Here is a 27,909-nt window from a genome sequence, read left to right as displayed (position 1 = left end):
GGGCGGGGCCGGCGCGCCGGGGGCGGTCCCTGCGGCGGTCCCTGCGGCGGTCCCTGCGGCGGCTCGGGGCGTCGCGCCCCGGCCCTGTCGGCATGGAGCTCGCGGTGGGCGGCGGGCCGCGCCCGGGCGGGGGCTCGGCGGCGCCCTCGTCGCGGCCAGCGCGGAAGCCGGGGCCCGAGGCCTGGGCTCCGCGCCCCGGTGCCATCCGATCCCGCCGCTTCTTGCTCTGCCTGCACTTGGTGGGCTTCTTGGTGAGTGCGAGGGCGAGGACTGAGGCTGGGGGCTCCAGGCTGATCCCTTGGGGGACTGGGGATTCAGCGGAGATTCGGACGCGCAGAGTCGAGAACCTACCAGTTCTCCTCTTCCCCCCATCCCCACCCCGATTCCCATTCGCGCAGCATTCCGGCCACCCCGCCCTCAGCTTCAGGTTTGGCTGACACTGGGGGCAGGACCCCAGGTATTAGATGCTGCGGCAGGTGCAGCCCCGGCGGAGCTGAGAGCAGGCAGGAGCAGGCGGAGCTTGGAAAAGCCCCGCGCAGCGGGGGCTGCTAGGGCGGTAGGGACACACGGGCCTTTCCGCCAGGCCAGGTAAGGGAGTGGCCTTTGTCCCAAATTAGACACATTTTCCATAGGATTCCGGGTTCAGGTGAATGCTTAAAAATGCAAACCATGGTGACTCATACAAATCTGCCATTCTGTAAACTGTTTTTACATTGCACAACCCAGGTTTGGTTTCATCATGGTTTGCGTGTGGTAATTTCCTGTGTCGAATGAAAGGCCTAGAAAACAGCATATTTGAGAGTCAGTCATTCATTCCTTCATCTAGTCATACCTTTATTGTTCCTGGGCCATTATCTTGGGAAACCGTAAAGCCACCTCCGTCCCTTCCTTTCCAAGTCGAGGCTTGGTTCATTTGCCCTTTCTGAGCTACTCCAAGTGAGAAGAGAGTTGGACCGAGGACCCAGTAGCGTTTCCCCTTTGCTGGTCCTGAGACCATATCTTGAGGGCAGGAGGAGCTAATCAGGTGAAGCTGTCCGTGGGAAAAGGCTGCCTCCCTGCCTCCTGGGGCTCTGGAGACAGTTTGCCAATGAGCCCTGGCAAAGAGAAGTATTGTTTTCTGCTCAGATGCAGCCCCAAACCACTACTTCTCCCTGCCCGATGCCTCACAGAGTTAGGACTGTGCAGGTGCTCAGCTAGGAGAAGAGCAGAGAGGCAGGTCTCTCCCCGCCCCGGGCAAACCCTCCTAAAGTGGTACGTTTTCAACCATCCCAGTGTCCACAGAACGGAGGAATAGAGTATGGATTAGAGTGGACTTACTGATATTCTATTCTGGAACTATTGTGATTAGTAATGGAAGTAAATGTAGCACTGAGATGGAGACAGTGGCCCTGGTAGCTGCTGAGGGCAGGGAGTGGGAAGAAGAGATGTGATGTGGGGGCATTTTCAGGACTTGGAGTTGTCCTGTATGGTACTGTAGGAACAGTTACTGGACATTGTATGTCCCCCCATGGCTCACTGGGTGAACTGGGGGAGAGTGTAAACTGTAATGTGGACCATTGACCATGAGGTGCAGCAGTGCTCAGAGATGTATTCACCAAGTGCAATGAATGTCCCATGATGACGGAGGAGGTTGTTAGTTGTTCTTAGGGGAGGAGTGGGGTGAGGGGTGTGGGTGGTATATGGGGACCTCATATTTTTTTAATGTAACATTAAAAAAAAAGACAAAGAAATTTAAAAAAAAAAGTCTGTCAAGGTTCTATGTTGAATGGTTCTTAAGACCATAATGAAACTGTTCACCAAATGCCTGTGAACCCGAGACCATGAGACACTCCGCTCTGAGAAGGCAGACGCCAGCTTAGAGGTAATTTTTCTGCCACCAGGTAGCACCCTGGCCCTTTCCAACCCCAGGCACAATGCCTTTGAATTTAGAACTTTGTCACTACTTCAGACCTACATTCCTTTCATCTCTTTCTCTTAGTTTAGTCTCAGATTGTAGTTGCCTCTTCCAGGCACCCAGAATTCAAAACCAGTGGGTTTGGGTGGTCCTGCCAGCTTGGAAAGGGACTTGTGTGTCATCCATGTACTTCCAGTTGAGGGAAGAAGGAATAAGATTAAAGAATTCATTTGCCAAAATATTCTGGTGGTTTCAGCTCTTATCTCTACTTCTGACTTTAATTTGTTCTGAGATGATCCTTTAGACCTCTTTTGGTGCTAAGGTCCATGATTTCAGTCTTTCCTCCAGATACTGGTGAGATTTGCATTCCATTTCAGGCAGTGATTCATTTGTATTGGGTTAGTCCAATGATGAGGAAATATTTGGATTCCTACTGAGGAAAGGGTTCTGAACCTTTATTTATTCATCAGTTTCCACTGGAAGGTACAGATGTTGGTTTGAAAGTTTAAATGGACTTTCTTTGACCTGATTACCTTATAAATAGTTTCAAGTGCATTACCAGTTGCAAAATTTGAAGAGCACTCGAAGATGGCAGTTTTGGAGAAGCTGTACATTCAGAAGAAGAAAGGGGTTTCCCTTTTAAGACAATTTTAACACAGAACTCTCATGACAGAAAAGAGCCAACAGCCAGCCTGCTGGAAAAAAGATCATATTTTTCATACTCACAAAGTGCTAACTAAGACCAATAACTTTGCTTCTCAATCTGTATTTTCATATTTTGTTTTCCATAGATGGCAACCTGCTACATAACTTTCTCCCATCATTTTTTAGAATAATATTTGAATATTAAATGACAGGCGGTCCTGGGAATTATTTTTTGAAAACAACTTCTTGTTGGACAATTGAGTTTTCTTTTCTAAAAGATCCATAAGACTCAGTAAGTGGCTGATGTACTGTGAATCTTTTGAATGGCATAGACATCAATAAGGCAATGGACAAAGCTGACAGTAAAGCCCAAGAGAAATTAGCTCAAGCCCAAAAGAAATTCTAAATAATGTTAAAATAGAAATAATAAACAATAGTTCTGGTGTATATTTATTAGCTGTCAAGATCCCTGGGTATTAGAGATGTGGCCATCTGAAGATGTCATTGTGGAAAAGGGCCACTTAAAAATATATTTGGGGGAAGCAGATTTAGCTCAACTGATAGAGCGTCCGCCTACCACATGGGAAGTCCAGGGTTCAAACCCTGTGTGACCTGTGTGGAGCTGGCCCACGCACAGAGCTGGTGCGTGCAAGGAGTGCCCTGTCACTCAGGGGTGTCCGCTGTATAGGGGAGCCCCATGCGCAAGGAGTGCGCCCCATAAGGAGAGCCACCCTGTGCGAAAAAAGTTCAGCCTGCCCGGGAGTGGTGCTGCACACACGGAGAGCTGATGCAGCAAAAATGATGCAACAAAAAGAAACATGGATTCCTGGTGCCGCTAACAAGAATACAAGCACAGCAACACACAGCAAAAGGACACAGAGAGCAGACAACTGTTGGGGGGGTGGGGAGACAAATTTTTTTTTAAGTGTATATATATATATATATATATATTGGGAAAGCAGCTGTGTCTCAGCCACTTGGGCACCTGCCTACCATGTGGGAGGTCCCAGGTTTGGGTCCTGATGCTTCCTAAAGAAAATGAGCAGATGCTACCTCCCAAAGCAACAGAGTGAAACTCTACCCCTGCCACAACCAGCAGCGGCAGGTGCAACCCATTGTAGCAGACTCACCTCTCATGTGGGAGGTCCTGGGATTGGATCCTGGTACCTCCTGGAGAAGGCAAGCAGACAGTGAGCAGACAGACAAGCAAACCATCTCGGGTAAGGGAAGGATAAATAAATAAATACAGTATATTTGGAGGGAGCAGATGTAGCTCAAGTGGTTGAGCACCTGCTTCCCATGTACAAGGTCCCAGGTTCAATCCTTGGTACCTCCTAAAAACAAACAAGCAAATGAAAAAACCAACTCTCCTTGGGGAGTGGATGTAGCTCCATGGTTGAGTGCCTGCTTCCCATGTGCAAGGACCTGGGTTCAATGGCCATACCTCCTTAAAAAAGTATTTTTGGAAATTCATGTTTCTGTAATTAGGTGAATGTGCAGCTACTGGTTGAGGGGAGAGTAAAAAGAGTCACTCTGGATCCAAAGAAAATATATTTTTGGCTCATGTTCTTTCCTTCAAGCTAACAAGAATTATAAAAGGAACTCACATTGAGTATAAAAACAAGTTTGTGTGTGTAAATGCATTTTCTCCCCCTAAACCAGTTGTATCAGGTAACCAGGTGAAGTAAGAATGAGCATGAAACTTACAGGAAAAATTAAGTCTTTCTGTTAACTCAGATGACCTAGCAAAAGGGATCAGTACTTATCCTTTGAAGAAAAGAGAAAGAGAAAATTTGTTTGAGCTTCGTTATGTGTCAGACCTTTCTCAACCATTATGTCATTTCATGCTCTCATATTTCAACCAGGCAGGTATTATTATTCCCACTTTTTACAGATGACAGTGCTGCAGGTTGGGAACATTAAATAACTTTCCAAGGACCCATGCTTGTAAGTGATTGAACCAGAATTGGAAACTGCATCTCTGACCCCAAAGTCCATGCACTTTCTGTAATTCAGCTGCAAGACACTGGCCTTCCCTGAGTGCTGCAGCCTTCTCTCTCCCACCTGCTGTGTTCTCAGGTATTATCTTGTAAGTCTATAAGCCACGGATTCTAAGACCTTTGTCACCTTACATACCTCCAGGAGGAAAGTCATAAGAGAAGTGCTCTTTCATCAACAAATATGCATAGTCCCTATCTCCTTTTATATTTCATCACCCTTAGAAAATATGGGTGTGTGTTGTTTTTTTGTTGAGAGCTTCTGTAACACATCCTTCATGAACACTAAGTATCACTAAAAAAAAGCTAAAATCAAAATGGATTCTAGATCAAGGTAACCCAGGCAGTTACAAGTGGCAACTGTTGTTATAATATACTGTATTTAGATTCCTTGATAACTTAGAGAGGCATAATGTAGAATATAATTATGATTTCTTATTTGCTCACAATTCTAGATATTGGTTTTATTTTTAAAGTAAGTTTATAATTTGAGGATCACTGGTTTGAAAACCTTTATGCTTCAATTTCTAATTTGAGTTAACAGATACTTTTGTTTTCCTTTAGGATTTATTTGGTGTAAGCATGGTTGTTCCTTTATTAAGCCTTCATGCCAAGGCTCTTGGAGCAAGCCCAACAGTTGCTGGAATAATAGGTGAGTGGTTAGTAGTGCTTATTTTCAGAGCCCTGAATTTTATATCCACTGAACTAAGTAAGTGTCTGAAAACAAATCAGTCTCACAGCTAATTATTTTTCAAAGGTAAATGGGAAGTGGGATAGAATGAATTTCCAGAATTTTAAAAAATATCACTCTTGGGTTGATGTGATTCATCTAGACTCGTTTAGTTCAGAGCAGTTTAAGGGTTTGAGTGTTATCCCTCCAAGGTGCTGGCTGGAGGATGGCTTAGACTGAAATCTAAGGTGAAAAATCAGAAAAACATAATCTACAGAAATCACACCTTGAGGGAAGGGGGTTGGGTGGGCCTTAGCAAATCAGCTGGAAGCTTCTACCACCAACAACACATCTTAGAGGGTTGTAGGGTTTCTCTACCTGTGCAGCATAAAAATTCCATCAGGAAGTTAATGACTTATGTGAGATGCAAGAATAGCAGAGCATGGGTAAAAAATACTAATACAGAGAATATGATAATTATGAGAAATTGATAAGACCAGTAATGCTTGCCTCTCTCACAAACCAGATAAGCAAATGTTTGGGTAGTTTTCCACATGGTATTTGTAAGGCCAGGTCTGTGCCATGATTTTTGACTTCCCTCAAGAAGTGTTCTTGGAATTATATGGGACCACCCAACAGCAAGAAGGTTTTTATGAATGACAGAAGGGACATGCTACATGATAAAAAGGAGGTAAAAGCATCCAGTCAAACTTTTAAGTTCTTTGTACCCATTTTATAAAATTGTAAAATGTTAAAGATACATGAGATAATGTTAAACATTTTAAGGTATAGAAGAATTTTTCCAAGATTCATATTTCTGCTTCACCTAGTATTTGAGTATTTCCCTTGCAGTCTTATAAATCAGAGCTTTACAATTCTTACATAGTGGGAGAAGGGCTAACTCTCAGGTCCCTAAGGTTGACCCTTGCCTTTTTTTCTCTTTGTACCCTGAGTTTTATTTTGAGGACCTCTTATTAAAAATCATATCACTTATGCTTGTCCAGCTGCCAAAAAGAAAATAGATGTATAGCAATTTCTTTTTTAAAATATGGTCTTTTCCTGTTTTCCCATTACTTTCTAGGTAATTGCTGCCACATCAGTCCATTTCTTTTATGGGTGTAGCTGACAGTATTTACGTTATTGATGTTTTTTGCAGGCTCCTCCTTTGGCATTTTGCAACTCTTTTCTAGCACATTGGTGGTAAGTTATCTTTCATTTGGCAATGTGTATTTGGTATATAGTCGTATCCCTCTGAGGGTTATCAGTCATTGCTGTAGTAAAAGTGGGGGCTTTCCTAAAAAGTAGATGTGAAAATGATTAGAATGTATTGTTAGATCAAGAAGAATCCTTCCTTTATCAATCCTACTAATTTGACATATAAGAAGTAGATCTAAAGGGCTGAATGGCTTTATCTGAGTGGAGCACATTAGTTATAGATGTGGGACTAGGACCCACTTTTTTTTTTATTACAATGACTTACAAAATTATTCTTTCTACAATGCCTTACAAAATTTTCACCAAGAGAAAAGAGCTTACACAGTTAATGTCTTTCTAATTGTTTGTTCTAATTCATGGGAAATCGTGAAATCCCTTCAGACTTCTAGGATTCTATTTGAAGATGTGCATTATAAACTATATACTTAGTTAATTATAAAAATTTAGTGTCTATACAGAAGAAGCCATTTGGAATGGTTGGTTAGACAATGTCAGCTGTTGGAAGATGCAGAGCTGATCTTGCCCCTCTCCAAATCCCTCAATTGTTTGAAATTAAAATTCTTAATTGTTCTGCCCCTTCTCCATCTGTCATACCCTCTACTCCGGACACTTTGGTCATGAGACCTAAGAACATCACAGTGTCCCGTCGTTCAGTCAGTTCAGTGGAGCCGTCGATTCAGCCATACTGATTGATCTCTATCTAATGAGCTAGGTCGAAATATCTCGCCTGGCAGTCTCACATTTAGTGAGCAAGATGGGTCATACTTGGGTTTCCCAAGAGTTGTTGGTAAAATATATATATATATTTTAAAATTTCACTCATATTTTAAATGTACAAGGAGAGATCCCCAAAAAGATTCCATAATGAATTCTTAAATAAGTAAATAGCTACTCCCTCATTTAGTTTTAAAATGTTTTGTATTAACTGTATAATAACAGTAATAATATTATTCTTATTTGATCTTTACTGTAACCTGGCAAAGTAGTTTGCCATCTCCATTTTAAATAGGAGGAAATTAAGATGCATGGAATTTAACGTGATCAAGCCCCCTAATCTACATATCCAGACTCTAAGTCCATATTCTTTGTTTCCTCAACGTCATTTTCCACTGCTTTGATAATCTAAAAAGATAAACACATAATTAGAGTACCAGATTATACAGGAGAGTAATGAACTTGCTTGTAGGACATGCTGTTGTGTTTCACTTTCTTTTGAGAGAAGAATTTGAGTTACATGTCAGTAAATGCCTTATCTTTATTTAGAAACTCACTGCCCAAATACTTGATGTGTCTGTGTATTAGAGCAATTAAGTCACAATGCATTTTTGCTGTTGAAATGCTTCTCTCCTACTGGACTCTGACCTCCTTGAGAATAAAAGCCAGGTGTTATTTATTTTTTTATTGCCAGCACTCACCAGTGCACCTGGCATTTAGCATTTTATTGAATACGAATCATTCTTGCCAGCTGTGCCCTACCTTCTTTGAAATTGAGCCTTTGTTTTATTATTTGTGCTTACAAAGCACCTTTCATATATCTTATAGCTATATGAGAACTTTCCTTTAGAAATCCTTCCAATAGAGAAATGTTATACTCAGCTAATGGAGTGCTGATGCAAAATACCAGAAATCTGTTGGCTTTTATAAAGGGTATTTATTTGGGGTAGAAGCTTACAGTTACAAGGCCATAAAGTGTAAAGTTACTTCCCTCACCAAAGTCTGTTGCCATGTGTTGGAGCAAGATGGCTGCCCCCATCTGCCAGGGTTCAGGCTTCCTGGGTTCCTCTCTGAGCTTGGCTGCTTGCTGTCTCCACAAGGCCAGCTGTAGACTATCAGGCACCCGGCTGTCTCTTTCTCCTGGGCTTGATTCTCTCGCAGCTCAGTTGCTCTGCTCCTCTGTGTGCTTACTTCCTGGACTCCAGCTCAAAACTCGCAACAGGTGGGGATTCAATTTCCTACTGATGTGGCCCAATCAAAGCCACAGTTATTATTTAATAAAATAAAAGTGAAATCTCTGAATCCAATATAATCTAAGAATGCCCAGAGGAACAAACCAGTTTACAAATATAATCCAACATCTATTTTTGGAATCCATAACCAATATCAAACTGCTCCAAGAAGTATTAAAATTTCCTTTTTCATCAATACTTTTATAAGTACATATTTTCATTCTTTTAAGAACATATTTTAAGAACAAATCTTTATGAAGAAAAGATGTCATGTTAGATTTGACTAATATTTTTACAGTAGTATATATTTTAATAAATTTCACTAGCATTTATTAAGTGCTTATGTGTCAGACCCTGCTCTATATGCACTTTTTAAAAAATTATTTACAACTCCTTGACCCTCCCAAATGGCTCCCTCATCTGTTTGCTTGTTATTTGCACTCTTGTGTGCTCAGTTTTTTTTAAACTCATGATTTAGATCATTTTATTTATTTTCTTCCCCTTCCTCTCCCCCACCCTGCTGTTTTTGCCATCCATGTCCATTCGCTATGCGATCTTCTGTATCCTTTTTGTCTTCTCATCATTCTCCTCTAGGATTCACTGGGATTCGATCCTGGGGACTTCTAATGTGGAGAGAGTTTCCCTGTCAATTGTACCACCTCAGTTCCTGGTCTCTGCTGTGCTTCACTTTGACTCCCCCCTTTGACTCTTTTTTGTTGCATCATCATCTTGCTGTTTGACTCACTTGCGTGGGCACTGGCTCACTGCGTGGACACTCACATGGACACCTGGCTCACCACGCAGGCACTCAGCTCGCCATGCAGGCACTGAGCTCACTGCAGAGGCACTCGGCTTGCCACACAGGCACTCACATGGGCATTCCCATATGGTAGGTGGATGTCCTATTACTTGAGCTACATCTGTGTCCCTGCTCACTGTCTTTGCTCATTGTTTTTTGCTCATTGTCTGCTCATTGTCTGTTTTTTCTTTTGGAGGCACTGGGATCTCCCATGTGGGAGGTGGGCACTCAATTACTTGAACCACATTCGATCCTATGCACTTTAATTCTTATAATTCTGGCCCCAGAGAGTGGTTGTTAGTCTTTAAAGATTTATTTTATGTAAAGCACCTAGTAAGTGTTGGGGAGTGAGGGAAGGAAGAAACCCCTGAACCAGGTACTATTTTTATTCCTATTTTTATAAGTAGAGAAATTGAAGGACTTATGGGTTAAGTGATATATATGTCTGAAGCCAGGGTGTGGAGAATGAGAATTCAGAATTGAATGCAGGCAACCTGTCCCAGAGCCCAGTGTTTAACTTCTATTAGGTTGGTGCAAGAGGAATTATGGTTTTGGACCACGAATATTAAATCATTATAACTAGGCTCAAACACATCATTTTTAATCAAAATAGAAACCATTACAATCGACACATTTTTGCCAATGAGAAATAAGTTTGTTTATCCCTATAGCTTAAAAATCCACGCTTCAGGATTTGACAAACTCTTGGAAAGCATTTACCGCACCTTGCTGGTTATGGAATGTTTTCCCTGCAAAAAGTTGTTGAGATGCTTGAAGAAGGGGTAGTTGGTTGGCAAGAGGTCAGGTGAATATGGTGAATGAGGCAAAATTTCGTAGCCCCATTTGTTCAACTTTTGAAGCATTGGTTGTGCAATGTGCGGTCAGGCATTGTCATGGAGAAGATTGGGCCCTTTCTGTTGACCAATGCCAGCTGTAGGCATTCAGTGCATCTCATCGATTTGCTGAGCATACTTCTCAGATGCAGTGGTTTCGCCTGGATTCAGAAAGCTGTAGTGGATCAGACTGGCAGTTGAACCACCAAACAGTAACCATGACCTTTTTCTGATTCAAGTTTGGTTCCGGGAAGTGCCTTGGAGCTTCTCCTCAGTCCAACCACTGAGGTGGTAGTTACCGGTTGTCATGTAAAATCCACTTTTTGTCACATGTCACAATCCGATTGAGAAATGGTTTGTTGTTGCATAGAATTAGAGAAGACAACACTTCAAAATGATGATTTTTAAAAATTTTTGGTCAGCTCATGAGGCACCCACTTATCGAGCTTTTTCACCTTTCCAATTTGCTTCAAATGCCAAATGACTATAGAATGGTTGACGTTGAGTTCTTCAGCAACTTCTCATATAGTTTAAGGGATCAGCTCTGATGATGGCTCTCAGTTTGTTGTTGTCAACTTCTGATGGCCGGCCACTATGCTCCTCATCTTCAAGGCTCTCGTCTCCTTTGCAAAACTTCTTGAACCACCACTGCACTATACATTCATTAGCAGTTCCTGGGCCAAATGCATTATTGATGTTGCAAGTTGTCTCTGCTGCTTTATGACCCATTTTGAATTCAAATAAGAAAATCACTCAAATTTGCTTTTTGTCTAACAGCATTCCAATAGTCTAAAATAAATATAAAATAAATTGCAATAAGTCATTAGCAAAAAACATGAAGCAAGAAACGCACATTAAAATGATGTATAACATAACCACATTTATTTAAGAATGTATGCCAATATCACATGGCAAATTTCAACAATGCAAAATCACAATTGCTTTTGCACTAACCTAATGTCTAGTGGTGTTCTTCAACAAAAGGAGGCCAGGGACCCCTTCTCCAGATCAAGAGAGTGTCAGAAATGTCTAAAATCCATTGACAAGAAAGGTGGGGGAAGAGACTGGTGACATTTGTAGAGGCTGGTGGTATTTTATTAAACTGATAAGAACAGAGACTGACTATACTTCATCTTAGCCAGAAGGCCGAGAAAGGATGGGTGGTGGTATGTTAGAGGACTTAACCCCAAAATGTTTTATAAAGGAATTTTATAATATTTTATGCCCTTATAAGAGATTGTTTAGGTCCTTGAGAAAAAAGGTAAATATCCCAATAAAAATGGGGACAGGGCATGAACAGTTGGCTTTTGGCAAGAAAGCAAGACCAACTAGGGTTACTGGGTTAATTTGAGAGGGCAGAGATGAGCTACCGACTGTAACTAAGGAAGGAGGCAAGCAGGAAGCAGTCCCCTCTGCCTCCCAGCCAGGCCAGAGGGAGACTAGCACGTTGCTCAGGAACTAGGGTCGTTGCTCAGGAACTGGGGTCGTTGGGAGCATCACACAGCACTGGGGACCTTGTTCTTGACCCTTCTCAGACAATGCCCTGTTGTTGTTATAGTGTTTCCCAATTTTTATCTTAAAGCAGTCACACTTCTTTTTCAAGCAAAGCCTCACCTAGACCCTCAGTGTACAGCACGGTCATTGGAGAGCCTCCGGCGGAAGTGGGCACATCGGTTAGGCTTGTGTCCGCCCGTGAGTCCCGGAACGCCTGGCCGAGCTCTAAGAGGAGAGGCAAAATGGACCACGGGCCAGCTGCCCGGGGCTGTCCATGAATCTGGTGCCACCAGGGACCAGGCTCCCGCTGGCAATTTGCTCAGCTGTCCTCAGCTCCACGGCTGCTCCCCCTCCAGCACTGTGGGAGTGTTCTAAGCAGGACGACGAGAAGGAAGAGGAGCAGAAGGCTGAGTTTGCCACCACCTCCCATGCCAGTAAAGAACTTTCTCCGAAGCCTCACCCACTAACTTCTGATGCACCTTTACAGGCCAGGATGTTCAGCCCGCGAGGGGGCTTGCTCTGAGCCGTGCGTGTCGCAGTAGGGTACCGAGAGCATAAGCAAAGAAGAATTGAGAAGGAAGCTGAAGGGCGGCCGGGAGCTCTGCTCACTTGGCTGCTCCTCATCCCACAACATATTCGTGGGCCCTCCTTGGGGAATGTTGTGTCTCCGTGGGGCGCTCCGCTGCCTTGCTCCGTTCCTTCTTCCTCACCTGCTTCTGCTTAGTTTCTTCCTTCCTGTGCCTCTCAGCTTCTGCTCCCCAAGTTGTCTCTTGTGTCCCCTACAATCACACTTTTCTAGAAAGAGGCTCTAGGGGCTCATCCTGTCTACACCATCAGATTGTTCCCCGCTAGACACATTTTATTTTATCCTGGGCCAATTCTGTGGCGTGACCAAGCCTCTTTACTTGCAAAAAGAACAATTTCAGAAGGGACTCTGTGCTTGGCAGGACTCTGAGGCTTCGGACATGGGAACTGTAACCTGCAGGCACACTGTGGCTTGCTTCTCTCAACAGAAAGTGCAAATGGCCAGTGCACAATGCCAAAAAGAAAAAACATTTCATCTCATCGGAAAGAAATAAAAATGTAAATTAACACAATAAAAATGGTTGGAATACGGGGAAACAAAGACTCTGGTAGCTACACTGTTGGTGAATGATGGAGCTCTCTGGAAAGTACTTTGTCAGTATATGTCAAAAATCCCAAAATACACATGCCCTTTTATTCTAAGGAAATATTCCAGGATGTTTGCAGAGGTTTTTCTATGAAGATGCTTACAGTATTATTTATATTTTTTGACAAATTGAACGGAGAGAATGAAGACAGAAATGAGGCTTTATAAATTACAAGTCACCATCTCTCCAGCCATTTTTAGTTCCCAGATCATCACAGGTGCTTTTTTTGGCATCTCACCATTGATTTTTCTGGCCCAAGAAAACTGTGTTGTATTTTCCCACTAACCGTGTAGGAAGACCAGAGAAAATAACGTACTTACTCTTGCAAATGGCATGACTGAACTCATCCCAAATTACCTGCCATTTTCCACTGGGTGACTTTCTGTGTGCATTTTCCCAATGGTGGGGATTTTACAGCAAGTCAGAGAGCTTTCTCCGCTTCTTGCTTTCTGCAGGGCTGCTGGAGTGATGTGGTTGGCAGACGGTCTTCCTTGCTGGCGTGCATTCTGCTCAGTGCGCTGGGCTACCTCATCCTTGGCGTATCCACCAATGTGTTCCTCTTTGCCCTGGCTAGAGTCTCTGTGGGTGAGTTCTTGCCTCTGTGTGTGTGTGGCCACTCAAATTTTTGTTGCAACATATAATATGGTTTTTACACATGGCTGCCTCTGCTTATCATTGCCCTTTGGTTAGAGCTTCCTTTAAGAGTATAATGCCAACAGCAACTAAAATAATAATACCATAGCACCTGCAGTTGACTGAGCACTTAGCATCTGCCAGGCACTCTGCTGACTTGTCGAAGCTACAGAGCTGGTCACAGCAGAGCCCAGGCCCCTGCTGCCCACCCGCTGCCCCCGCAGAGTCAAGATCAGAGCTGGACATAGAGTAGGCTTGCAGTAAATAGTTTTTGAATGAGTGACTGAATACAGAATGGATTAGTTATGATAATAAATCTGCTTATGGAAATAACCATGACTTGCAGTGGGATGACAGAGGGCGCTGGGGTGTGGGAAGTCTTGGAGCAGCGGGAAGCCGAGGGCTCGGGAGCTTGGTCGCAGGGTCATGATGCCTGACAGAGACCAGGTGCCAGCCTGGGTGGAACAGAATGGGCACACCTGAGAAGCTGAAAGGAGGTGCAGGTCAGAAGTCCATCAGGGGTTAAGTGCGGGATCAAAAGCGAGACACTTGGTCTGGAAAAGGTGAACAGAACATGTTTATTTGTCCCCTTACAGGTATTTTTAAACACACGCTTTCGATCTCAAGGGCTCTGCTCTCTGATGTGGTTGCAGAGAAGGAACGGCCACTGGTCATCGGGCAGTTCAACACGGCATCCAGCATGGGCTTCACCTTAGGCCCCGTGGTTGGTGGATATCTTACTGAATTAGAGGGTGGCTTTTATATCACAGCCTTCATCTGTTTCTCTGTCTTCATTCTGAATGCAGGTAAGCTGACATTCGCTCATGAGACAGTCATGTGGCTTGTGCACGCATACAGAACAATCTCTCTGCTTTTCTCATAGCCCCTGACAATTTGTTTCCCCCAGGTAGGCAGACTCAGGTTTCGTAAATGAGTCCGAACCACGGCATGCTTTGCTGAATACCATCCAGTGACTTCCATCCAGTGACTGTGAGAACTTCACAGTCACACCCCCATGCACCCCACAGTCTGAGAGGCGGTGGGGCCCCTGCCTCTCTCCCTGCCCCCTCCCACCCCTGTTCTGTCCTTCCCACTCTGGGTGCTCCAGCCACGCTGGCTTCCCCATCGACCTCACCCCTGCCAGGCTCATTCCCCGGGGCATTGTACTTGCTCTTTCCTCCACCTGGAACATTCGTCCCATTCACCTTGACTGGCTCTCACTTCTTTTCATCATTCAAGTCTCACATATTTTCTCCATGAAGAGGCCTCCCCTGGTCATTCTAGCATAGATTGATTTTCTTCATAGCACTTCTGAAATTATATTACTCTTTTGTTTTCTTGCTTATTTTCTCTCTGCCCCCTTCTTTCCTCAACCTACCACTACACGCACACAATTAGAAGGCATACTCCACAAGGGCAGGAATTTTGTCCAGCTTGTTCACTGCCCAGAACAGGGCCAGGCACACAACAGATGTTCAATAATATTTGTCAGATAAAAAGTAAATACTGGAGTGTGAGCTTCTTGCATGCAGTGCCAGTGATTTAAAGCATCTTCTTTTCCTAGACCAGAGCCTGGCATATGGCAGGTCCTTGGATAAACAACTTCATAGCAAGAGGGCAATGCCTGTTGTTCAGTTTTCCTTAAATGTACTGGTACTGTACGATTTTGAATCTTCATATTCATGGCTCCGTGCTGGGTGATTCAATTCCACGTTGGGTTAGGTTATCAGACTAGGAGGTAAAGTTCACGAGTTTAATCTCAGCTTTCATAGGAATACTTTATGATTTTCTGCCAGAAACTTAACCTGTAACCTCAGTCAGGAGGTGAGGCCACTGAGGAGGTACTTGAGGGCTCAGTGTAAGTCTATGTAGAGTTACTTCAAGCACATGTCCAGTTGGTGGGGCCAGGTGCCTCTGTATATATCACACTGATTCAGAAGTCACTTGGTTAATGTAGGAAGTGGCCGTGGAATTCTGTTTTTGATTTTACAGTGATAGTGTTAATGTTTTGCCATAACCTAAGCCTGTGAATGAGTCTTAATCAGTTAGGAATACATTCACCTGCAGTATTCCCCACTACAATGGCTTAAAATAATCGGGATTTATTTTCTTGAGAAATCTGGGGGTTGGCAGGCCTGGGGTGATGCAGCTTTCATTGCCATCACAGATGCAGGTTAGTTCTGCTTCTCTGCCCTGACATCCTTAGTGAATGAGTTTTTATCCTCATGGTGCTCTTATGTCTCTAAGCATTGTGTCCTTTCCGGGCAGGGAAAAAAACAACAACAAAAAAAGGTAGGGCAAATGGACAAGAGGGTTGTACCAGTTGAAATGTGTCTGTTTGTATAAGCAACAGTTTTCCCAGACACTCCTCCCAGCAGACTTCTGTTTGTTTCACATTTTTCAGAACTACCACATGGCCACTTCTAGACCAGTCACTGGCCCAGGCAAATGAAATCATACGAATGATTTTGACATGTGCTGTCCAGTATGGTAGCTGCCACCACATGTGGCTATCATATGTAGATAGTGCAGCTGAAGAGTTGAATGTTTTACTTCATTCAACTTTACTTCACTTAAATCAAAATTTACCCATAAATTCAGTTCCTCATTTTACATTTCGACTATTTAGTAGCCACCTGCGGCTAGTTGCTGCCATATTGGACAGTGCAGGCATAGAACATTTCCATCCCTGCAGAAAATTTTGTTGGACAGTACTGGTTTGGACTGAACACAATGCATTCTGCCACCAGAACAAACCAGGCCTCTATAGATAGAAAAAGAGCGGGAGAATAGATACGGGCTAGAACAGACCACGTCTCATCAGAGGGCTTTGGCCATCACATGCCCTCTGCAAACAGTGTGTTGCTCTTGCTCAGTCCAATTTTCCCATGTTTTTCTCGCCTTTGACTACAGATCCTTTTTCTTCCTCAGCTTCTTATAACCTTGCTCTGATCTGCCACTTGTCATGAGAAGACCTTTGCACATGTTTTTTCCCCATGATTTCTTTTCTCATAGTTATGAACTCAAACTCTGGAGTCAGGCAGACTGGGGCTCAAATCCCTGCTTTGCCACTTTAATGTGCAGCCTTGGGCAAGTTACCGTATGCCGCAGTTTCCTCATCTCTAACGTGGGGGTAACAGAGCTCAGAGTGTCATGAGACCTATAAGAGGTTATGTGTGTAAATGTCCCACCTCACCTTGCACATTGTAAACACCTAATAAATGCCCATTGCTATCATTATTATCATTTTAATTATTATTCTTTTGCTACTCTTCCTTTTAATCCATCAGCAACAGTTTCTTCACATTTTTATCAAGATTTTGTTAAACTTCCAGGGGACCTTGCAAAGATACAAATAGATGAAAACTCTAGATCTGCTTTCTCATATGGTTAGTTTTCTTTCATAAATTAGCCCCTGGCTGAAGTATTCACTCTGTTTAGAGAAACCACATACACTGTTAAAGTTAAGCATTTTGAAAAATAGCCACTGGTTCAAATTTAACTTCTAGGTACACAAGGACCAAAAAATCAGTAGAGATAAGTTTGGAAAGATGTCCTAGATTGGCAAGTTTGAATTCCATTTCAAGATACTCTTTGGACATGGACTGGCAAGAGGTCATTTCCTTGTATGGCATGGGATAAATCAGAAAACAGCAGGCCACGCCCGTCCTGTAAGGGTGGGGAGGGCTGTGTGGATGGGAGTCTGCTGCTGAGGAAGGTCCTTTGTCAGGCTCTCTGAGAAGGGCACCCCCGAGGTTTCACAGGTTGTGATTGGACAGCTCTCTGACGGTTGTCCTGTCAAGCTGTCCCTATGCACCCCACCCCCAAGCCAAGACCAGTTGTCCCTATTGTTCCTCCACCATAGCATTCACACTGTAATCTAAATACCTATTTACTTGTCTGAACCCCCTTTTAGGTTTAAGTTCCCCAAGGGCAGGGAATGTATAGTCTTGGTCTTGTTAATATATTCCTAGTGTTTGTCCCCAGACTTAGCACTTAGAAAGCACTCCATAAATACTGGATGTTGGATGGATAGATGGATGGATGGATGGATGGGTGGGTGGGTGGGTGGGTGGATGGACGGGTGGTGGAAGGATGGGTAGCAGATGGCAGATAGGAAGAGTAGCCAAAAATTAATCACGGGAAGAACTTAAAATGTAAAGCCAAAGAATATAGCTATGAAATGATGCGATACAAGAAACCATCATAGGCTATTGACCTGGAGAGATAATAGTGAATGTTTTATAGGTATAGATTGTTTAATGGAAAAAAGAAAGGAGTGAGAAACAAGAGGCTTTTGCCAGAACCCTGTCTTTGAAATGGAATCCTCTCATCCCATAGAAGGAGCTATGGGAAGGGTGAAAAACTGAATTCAGAAATACTGTATAAATCCAGATTAGTAATCCATCCCACTTTACTGCTAATCCCTGAGGAGGCCTCGTGTGAATTCAGTGCCTCCAGCCGCTAGCAGGTCTCGTGCCATTTTAACAGGTCTCGTTTGGCTGTTTCCATGGAGTGAAGTCAAGTCCTGCACCAGGAAGAATGGCCTGCGACCCGGTAAGAGCCGCGCACTTTCGGGAAAGACAGAACGTGAAGCGCAGGACGCAGCCGCCACGCCCGGGGCGGCCACCCCAGAGAAGACCCGGCCGCCCCGGGCGGAAGTCCTGGCGGTGCTGCGGGACGCGCGGACCCTGATGTCTTCCGACATGCGGGACATATTCTTAGCGCGCTTGCTGATGGCGGTGGCGGTCCTGCTCTACTACAGTAACTTCGTCCTGGCCATCGAGGAGCGCTTTGGGGTGAGGCCCAAGACGACGGGCTACCTCATCAGTTACAGCAGCGCCCTGGGCGCCCTGTCGGGCTTGGCGCTCGGGCCCATCCTGCGGCTGTACCGGCACGACTCGCACGCGGTGCTGCTGCGCGCCAGCGCGCTGACGGCCCTGCTGCTGCTGCTCTACTCCGCGGCACCCTCCATGGGGCTGGTGGTCCTCACCTCCACCCTCCTGGCCTTCTCCACTGCCATCGGCAGGACGTGCGTCACGGACCTCCAGCTGCGCGCGGGCGGGGCCCGGGCCAGCGGCCTGCTCATCGGCGTGGGGCAGTCGGTGACGGCCGTGGGCCGCATCCTGGCACCCCTCCTCTCGGGAGTTGTCCAGGAGGTCAGCCCGTGTGGCCCCCCCAGCCTGGGAGCCGCGTTGGCCTTAGCGGCTGTTCTCATCATGTCACACACCCGACCTCATCAGGGTGGTATCAGAAGCGATGCGTTGAAAAGTAAGTAGACTGGGTTTGAACCACAAGAAGAGACGCAGTTGGAGGTGGGTGAGCCGGGGACAGAGGTCACAAGGCAGAGGTGGCCTTGGAGAGGTTTGATGGTGTACATGGGAAAACTTACGTCCAGGTGGGTGTGCTTGGTTGGCGCACACCTAGGCCAGCCTACGGCTGGACCGCTGAAGTCGGAGCACGTGTAGTGGCCAGTTAGGATGGAAGCACAGCTCTGCCAAAGGAGAAGGTTTTCAATGCTTACTTGACAGTTTCATCTTCCCATCTGAGCCAGCGAGGCAAAAATTGTCAAGGGGGAAAAAGCAACCCAATACAGGATAGAGAAGTGTTGGAACCACAGGACATGATATGTGGACGGAGGGACGAAACCACAAGGATTTTCCTATGAAATAAAAACACAGTTACGCATCAATGAAAGGCCAATCAGCTGGAGCATTCAATAAGCTGAGTGTGAGCCTTTCTGTTGAAATCCTCGCTATTCCAGGAGCTGCTCCATTAAAACCACTGTCTCTTCCGCAAGCCCCCACGATGATGAGTGGTTTTGGAAGCGAGTGGACATGGAAGTCCTCTGGGGAGCTGGTTGAAGTGCAGGTGCCAGCCTCGCCCCACACGCGGACTCGGGGAAGCTGGCCGAGGCCCAGAAACCAAATGTATTCAATAAATGCCCTTGGAAGTTTCTTATGGAGATAGAAAAAGGATCACACCGAGGCATTCCTGGTTTTGAGTAACATAAAAACAGGAGCCTTGGGTATTTTATTAGCAGTGGACAACATTTACACTCTCTGTTGAAAGTGCGTGTGTCATCACAATCTGCTACACGGTTCCCAGCGCTCAGCAGCGCCACCTGCCTCACAGCACGAGCCCTCGAGCCTCTCCCCTGTGGTGGGAGAGAGCTTAGCTCACCGCAGGCTGAGGAAATCCCCCCGGAAGCCGCAGGAAGACTGCCTTCCTGCATCCTTCACGAGGCGGGAAAGCCTATCAGAAAATCCGATGGTGAAACAGAACCAAGAAGGCTTTTAAGATGACAGTTTTCTGAGGAGTAGGAGAGCCTAGTGACCTGCCATCCCTAATGAACTTGACTCTGCTGTGTCTTGTGTGGAAATTTATTTTCTTTCGTTTTACTTTGCATGTGAGAACAGAGGTGATATGTTAATCTACAGGGAAATGGTTTCATGTGCCTCTTCTGAGGCCTCCTGTCGGTAGAGCTCAGCTGTCATTCCAACAACACCACGTAAGGGGCAAGCAAGAGCCCCATATCCAGGGACGCCACCAAACTCTCAGGGAGACATTTTATGTCACTTGCTGACACTATTTGCTTTACATCAGCTATTAATAAAAATTATTTAGTGGCTCCTTCTCTTTTCCCTATACACTACCAAAATTCACATTCCTTTTAATCCTCCTAATTAATCCACTAGGACCACTAGGATATCGTGCCTTTTTTTAACCTAACACATGTATAATTATAAATATTTCAATACACTAGAATGTTATAACTTTAATATTTATTGTATATAAAGAAGAAAAACTACTTCCGTAGTTTTAGAAGTTGTGTGTGGGGTAAACTCAAACATTTATGATAAAGAATTAATTGGAAGCATGTTTTAGTTTGAAGATTGGTACTTTTCTTCTCCAGCCACAAGAAAATATTAACTTGTTACTCATTAAGTGTTACACTTGTGAACTTGTATATACAAGTGATTAGTGCTTTTCAGGAGACCAAAATAAATAAAATAGCCTTGCCCTTCAAAAACATACCAAATTGTCATGGAGATGAGACTTAAAAGGACCATGCAAAATCAAAGGTTTACTTATTAAAGTAGAACTTTAGAAGGATTTCCCTAAAGATAGTCTTTTCTTCACTCTCAGAAATAGGTAGGTTTCTTAGACGCTCTTAACTACCATCATGTTTTTTAAATCATAGCACTTTATTTTTGATGCTTTCAATTTAATGGTGCTTTATAATTACACAGATGGAAATATTGAAAATCAAAGATTGAGCTTGGTACCTGTATGTAGATGAGGGAAACATTTTTGTTACATTCCACTAGTGATTTTAGTATCTTGTTAACGTGATTTTCAGATGACTGTTTTCCTGTATTCCTCTTATGTAGTCTAATGTCCTGCTACTCAGAGTGTGGTCCAAGGACCAGCAGCATTCATAGCATCGCCTGGTCAGTGGGAGCTGTTTGACACAGCCATGCACGCTCCACCTCAGACCTTCTGGGGATCATAGTAACTAAATACTTCACTGATCCGTGTGTACAGTAAAGTTTGAAAACCGGTGGTCCAATGGATGGTATTTTTATTGTTTATGGACTATATCCTCAGGGAAATTTAATCTGCTCAATTAAAGATTTTTTTAATTGTCTTGAATAACTTCCATAATCCTTAAAGGATTAGGTTGAGCCATATGAAGTTGCTGTTTTTGCAAGTCAGAAAAGGTTTATCTACAGTTTCATATGGGTCAACTTAATGTTAAATGGAATCTTGCTGTAGAAGAAGTATTGAACTTGCCTGAAAAGTCTGTAAAGAAAAAGGGTGCCCTTTCCAACATTATGCCAGCCACAAATGGAGTGCCAGAGGACATGGCCATGTCCACAGTGGCATGGAGAAGGTGAACCTCTGATCTCAGGTCCAGAAGGAGAAGGAAAACTGAGCTGGGTGGAGAGGGAGCAGCGCTGCCTGGCAAATTGGAGTAACATTTGCGAGGCTCCAAATCCCAGGTCATGAAGTCTCCTAGAGCAGCAAAGTCTGGCAGAACTTGGGCCTGGAGCAAGAGAAAGCGGTTAGAACCTGTTGCCCTCAGCCCTGACTGCACATTAGATGTGCCTGATGCCCAGCAGACCTCAGGAGCCACGCTCTAAGGCACCACAGGGGTTTCTGATGCACACCCAGAGTTGAGAACCACTGGGTGAGATCACAAAGGGTCTCCTCTACCATACCCAGGGGTGGAGATTTTTCTCTGACCGATGAGGGGGAACTATTGAGGAATTCATGCTGGACAGTGCTCTGAGGGCATTTGCATTTTAGAAAAATCTCTGGTTTAGTTAGAGGAGGAGAGAGGAGCAGATTTTTGTGGCAGTAACTAAGGTAAGGGGGGAGAGAGGGTGGGGAATAGGAGGCAGCTGGGAGGGAAAATAAAGGGGCAGATTCCAAAAGACTGGTGACAGTCTGGTGGTGGCTGTCAGGGAAGTCACAGACACCTGCGAAACAGCCATCACCTAGACCTCACCCCAACCTCCTTCTCTACAGACGTCATGAACACACACAAATATGGCTTTTGTTTCCTTAGCTGCTCAAGCAAATGGCATGAAATGGGTCAGCCATTCATGGAACTTTGAAATTTTGAAAAATTTCCATGGAAATAATGGAAATTTATTAGCTTACGGTTTTTAGGCTGCAAGAAAGTCCAGATCAAGGCATCAAAGCAATGTTTTCTTCCCGAAGACCGTGGTGTGCTGGGGCTGGCTGCTGGCGATCCTTGGTCCTAGGCACCTCTGACACTTGGTGGCCTCCCTGGCCTCTGTTCTCTTCCAGTTTCCTTTGGCCTTCAGTTTTTTGCTTCCTGTGACTTTCTCTATCTGTATGAAGGTTCATTCCACTTATAGAGGACTCTGGTGATAGGATTACGACCCATCCTGAGTCATCTGCCCTGCTTATAGTTTCCGGATATCTCGAGCCCTGAGGAGCCCCACTATTTGAGGCAGTCCTCCTGAGACCTGCATAAGCATCACCTCTGAAATGACCTCCCAACTCACTTTGAAATCTCTGAGCCATAAAAACTCATTTGTATTTACCATTTCCCTCTTTTGGTCAAGGTCCTTTTCCAGGTGCATTGCTAGTTGGTGCTTGCCTTACTTTGGAATTTATGCTCCCCAGTGTTAACAGAGTTAGATTCATTTATAGGTTCTCTACACATGGCTTTTCTGCCCCTTTTATTTGAACTTATAGTTAGCACTATATTTGATAAATATATGTCCCAGAGACTTCAATTTTTGGTCCATCCATGTGCCAGTTTTGAACCCTGAATTTCAGCAGAGTTGTAACACCTACTCACCTGTTCATTGGACTCACCCAGGACCAGTAACAAGGAGATGATGATGGACAATGCCCATCCCAAGGCAAAGAGAGTGTCTGCAACTGCGAGCAAGATAGTTCCATCCCTCTGCCCCATGGAATATAAGCTCCCTCTCAATTAGAAGCAGAGTGGGCGTCACCAACCCAAAATCCTCAAGACTGGAGAATGAATAATGGACTAAAGTAGACTTATTCAACCACCACAACATGGAGCCTAGAGTGTCTACAACTAGAAGCGGGAAGAGTGCATCCAGTACCCATGTGCAATCTAAGCCCTCACTTGACATAGGTGTGCAATGGACACAACCAATCCAATGTCCACAGAGAAAATGTGGAATGGGTGTGGGAACCGTAGCCATGGGGGCTGCTGGGTGTGGGGAACGGGAGGAAGAGATGAGATGTGGAGGCGTTTTCGGGACGTGGAGTTGTCCTGGATAGTGCTTCACGGACAATTACGGGACACTGTAGATCCCCCCAGGGCCCACTGGATGGAACGTGAGAGAGTCTGGGCTATGATGTGGACCATTGACTATGGGGTACAGTGATGCTCAGAGATGAACTTACCAGGTGCAATGGATGTATCACGATGATGGGAGAGAGTGTTGCTGTGGGGGGAGTGGGGGGCGGGGGCGGTGGGGTTGAATGGGACCTCATATATTTTTTTTTAATGTAATTAAAAATAATAAAAAATAAATATTTAAAAATAAAAAAAAAATAAAAATAAAGTAGACTTATTATTCTACTATAGACTTGTATTATTCTGCAATGGAAGAACTCTGATCATTGATGTAAAAGCAGTGGTCACCAGAGGTTCTGAGGGATGGGAGAGGGAAGAATAGGTATAATATGGGGGCATTTTTGGGACATTGGATTTGTCCTGCATGTTTCTGTAGTGACAGGTACAGGCCATTGTATATTTTGTCATAACCGAAAAAATTTGTGCAGGACAACGTGTAAGCTATAATGTAAATTCTAGTCCATGCTTAGTAGCAATGCTTCAATATGGTTCATCAATTGTAACAAATGTACTACACTAAGAAAGGATGTTGCTAATGTGTAGAAGGGGAGGGAGGGGGGCGTATGGGAATCCTTTATATTTTTTATGTAACATTTATGTAATCTAAAGCTTCTTTAAAAATAAATAATATATATATACACACACATATATAAAAAAGACTCATCCTAATTGAGGTGGGCCACACCTTAACTGAAGTAGCCCCATCACAAATTCCTATTTACCATGGATTCACACCTACAGGAAGGGATTGAGTTTAACATTTTCCTGGGGTATATACAGCTCCAAATCACCAGAGCGGCAGTCCAGAGCCTGCCTTCAGCTATGCCAACGTCCTTTTCTAGTGTGTGCCATTTTGCAGCTGGGAGAGACATTACGGCTAATGAATAAGCCCAGCCAGACCCTAAACCTGGAAACTGAGAACAAGCAGCCCCAGAAGCTAACATGCAGGAGTTCTCAGTGGCAGCACCCAATCCCCCGATCCAAGACAGATAAAACCACACTCCAACAGGACAGCTTGGTCTCCTCTGGCAAGAGGTGGCACATGTGGAGCTGCCATCTCGTCCCTGCCCCAGAGCAGTTTTCGGCCATCCTGGAAGACTGGCCAGGATAGGACTTCTTCCCCTGTTCTTCTGGGCTTTGTGTGCTGCGTAAGTAGCAAAGAGGTTATCTGCCCTTTGGGACTCGTATGCTGTGCAATAGCAAACAGGTCACTTGCTGAGAGTTTCTGCTGTGCCGGAACCTGTGTTCCCACGATTCACCCTGTAGCAGCGCGCTCCACAGTGGCTCCGAGGGAGATTCCGGGAGGGGCTGTGGATGACATTCAGCCGCCTGGTGTGTGCCGAGCACGGAGCTGGCTGGAAAGGCTGGTGCTGAGGGCTGAGCATTCTCCCTGTCCCGTGTTAACCGGCAGAGAACACCTTTGAGCATCTACATGGGTTCTTCTTGGAACATGAAGAAGGACGTTTCACGTAGTTGGCATCTCTTTCCTGAGGATACTGCTTAAAGCTATTTAGATAGCTATCCGGAGTGCTAGTCACCCACAGTGGGAAAATTTTAGGCATTTGGGCAACTGAATTATGAGAAAGGCCTTTTATTTGGCACCCATAGTAAAACAATCACTGATTCTCCACGCCCTATTCCTTCTAGGAATAGGAATTTATTCTAAGAAATTGTCTTTTTACAGTCATTGTTGCATCTTGATCTAGATTTTAATCAGTACCCTGAAGTGCTTGAAGAATTTCATCTCCAGTATGCTAAAACACATCTTAGTAATAAAAACAAGCATTTGGATTTTCAAGCCATTCTGCAAACATAAAATATATACACAATCTAAAATTTATCCTATACTGATGGCAAGAAAATAGAGTTTATAAATAACTGCTCTTCACAGTAGGATTTATTTCTAATTAATCAGATGCACAAATAGTAATTTATTTTAAAGTAGTATTTTACTTTAGATCACATTTTCCTCAAACAGAGCATCTAAACTTCCCAGACATTTCATAGATAGCTGTCTTACGAAAACAAAAGCAACAGAATTTCTATTATTTTCCCGACTCAATGCATTGTAAGAAATAGTGCTGATTCTTATTCTGAAAAGAGATGCTTCAAAACAGCCTGTGTATTTCCTTGAGGAGACAAGGGAAAAAAGATAATTGTAGCCATTAGGGAAGGAGTGCTAATTACTACTAATCATTTATATGGCATAAAAGTGAATTACAGTCATCTTGTTAGAACAGAATTGTGTTTTAATCCATCTTGATTTAACCTATGTTACATTTTGACACATAAAAATCCTTTTTTTCCAAAGTATCAAACATCATGGAGGAAAAAGAACTGTTGAAATGCCTATTAATTGTTGCCGTTTGCAACATGGATGGGTGATAACCTTTCTTCAGCTTTATCAAAGAATCTCTCTTCCATTTTGAATAGTGGGGACTCAAGTTTTTATCCACACAGAAAATGATGTTGTGCTAGGAGAGCTTACCTACCTAAACCTATCCTGAGTTTGCTTATGAAAATGACAGCATGTGAAATGCCCGAAATTATGCTGCTGGCACGGTGCTGGCCCTGAGGGTCCGTGTCCCTGGGAATGGTTGCACGTTCTGCGATCGCTTTCGGGCCGACTCTTCTCTGTGGCTGAAGTCCAGGCCCGGGAATCACAAACTGACTTCGAGCAATGCCCATTGGAGACATCACCGGTCTTCTGGTCACCCTCAAATCCAAGGCCACACCACTGTGCCGTTTCTTTGGAACAACCTATTTTGTCACTGCACTTCAGAGTAAACTTTGTAACTAACGGTAAGGACTTAAACTGGATGCCGAGAATTAAGAGGCAATTATGGTGGCAAATGCAATAAACAGTTACAAGTGGAGTGTCCAAATCTAAGTTTTAGTGAAACCTTAAAATTTGGTGGGCTGATGATAATCTTCAAAAATGATTTGGTAAGACTATAATTGGTATTAACCTAACACTTTTATTTGGGCTGGCTGTGGGGAGGCAATATTTATTATTTCAGAACATACCTTATCTCTGAGCCACAAACAAGAGTCTATTTATATAGAGAAATTTAATGAGCAATTATAATCTTTATTCTGCTAATCAGTTTCTCTAACACAGTAATAGTGTTAGCCTAGTTTGAGATAGATACACTTGAAACCAATAGGAATGAAATTTTTAATACTCTTAAATTCTTTCCTTTCATGAATTCCAACCATCCTTACCCCCTTTAATACAAATGAGAGTGATTTTGCTATATACATATAAAAACTGGAATTTCTGGGACTCCTGATTTCATGAGATTTATTATTTTCCCCAGAAGTGATCAATTAAATGTTCACATGTGATTTAATACTTTAACTTTTGTAAGACTTTTCATAGAAACCAGGACAAATTTCCTTTGTGAGTGTACATTTATAAAATTTCTATTTGGCAAGCCAAGTTACTAGAACTGCATGCACAGAGTTTCATTTAGTTACCATTTATACATATGACTTGACAGGATCTGATGAAATAAAAGGTTAAAAATGTTTTAATATTTAATTGAAGAAAATTTATTATGGAAGTAAAAATCATAAACATCACTGCCACTCTCTCTGGCATTCTACTACATAGCTCCATGGAGCAACATTTCCACACATTTCCCCTGGAGTACAAGGATAACGTATGCCCACAAAACCTCTGTTGACATTGCAGGATCCTAAATATAATTAATATGCTGTGTAGATTGGAAGACTTGATAGGCCACAAACTCTGGATTGAACTCTCCAAAATAAGGAAAGCTCATTTCCTGATTATACAGTTGAGAGAACTGATCTACAACTTATGACTGTACTTAGAATTTTGTTTGAAAATTTTCAGAAAATTAGAAAACAAAAGGAATCACAAAACTATGTACCAGTGCAACATCAAAGAAACACTTCAAAAATTAATCTCTGGGCGTTTCATCTGTATCAGCTGGATGTTTAGTGGACAAAATCTGAGGGAATTCTGAAGGAAAGTATCCTCTCTCACAAAGAAATATGTCCTTGCCATGGAGCAGTTACCCGATCAGGGCTTCAGCTTTCCTTAGGAATAGCTTAAAGAAATGGCCTGGCTAAAAAATGGGATATAAAGTAGAAGCAAGCTACACACTTTGTTCTGAAAGTGAACGAAACAAACCGTAGCATGACCAGCTTGTGGTAAGCCATGATCCTTTCTTTTCTTGTTCAGGTTGCTGAAGAAAATCATACAAATAGTACTCGGGTCTCAGCAGATGATGTCAGCAGCTGCTTTAATTCAACAAAGACATCTCTAATCACTCTTTAAAGAATAAAAAGAATTTTGAACTACCAAAAATATTACAGTTCTCATAACTGATTATGAAATGCCAGTTTTAACATAAACCTGATTTGGGCATTGCAACAAATGCAGAATATGTTGAGATATGTAGTAAGTAACATGCTTCTCTACACATTTATGTAAGTTAATGTATCCCAGGTAAACTGACATGTCCCCACTATAGAGTTTAGAAAAAACTGAAAGCAGTTTCATCCCAGACATTTTAGGGCCATATACACAAAACATATTTTTAAAAGTATCAGACTTTAGGGCCAAGTTCTAGTTATTTGCAAAACTGGCATAAAGCCCCAACTTTTCATTTATAGATAGTTCAAATTTTGATACAGCAAACACCAAAGACCTATCAATTCTGTAGCCACAATGGAATTTTGGTTGGATTGAGTGTTGGTTGA

At 43.5% G+C, this 27,909-nt stretch overlaps 1 protein-coding gene across 2 annotated transcripts; it reads left to right on the top strand.

The window, feature by feature from the left end:
• Positions 1-66: 66 nt before the first annotated feature.
• Positions 67-27,528, top strand: MFSD9 (major facilitator superfamily domain containing 9). Of its 2 annotated transcripts, XM_058278256.2 has the most exons (7): positions 67-251; positions 5,101-5,188; positions 6,363-6,406; positions 13,121-13,250; positions 13,895-14,104; positions 17,790-18,569; positions 27,389-27,528. In XM_058278256.2, exons 1-7 carry the CDS (start codon positions 93-95, stop codon positions 27,394-27,396), a joined length of 1,419 nt encoding a protein of 472 aa, XP_058134239.1. In that variant the 5' UTR covers positions 67-92; the 3' UTR covers positions 27,397-27,528. The 2 variants fall into 2 exon arrangements, with proteins under 2 accessions (XP_058134239.1, XP_071064845.1); XM_071208744.1 differs by lacking the exon at positions 27,389-27,528 and having other exon boundaries at positions 106-251; positions 6,288-6,406; positions 17,790-23,817.
• The last annotated feature ends 381 nt before the right edge of the window (positions 27,529-27,909 follow it).

The sequence above is a fragment of the Dasypus novemcinctus genome, chromosome 17 (genome assembly GCF_030445035.2).
Source record: "Dasypus novemcinctus isolate mDasNov1 chromosome 17, mDasNov1.1.hap2, whole genome shotgun sequence".
Taxonomy (NCBI): domain Eukaryota; kingdom Metazoa; phylum Chordata; class Mammalia; order Cingulata; family Dasypodidae; genus Dasypus; species Dasypus novemcinctus.
Note: the sequence above shows the minus strand (reverse complement) of the source record. Positions and strands in the feature narration are given on the sequence as shown.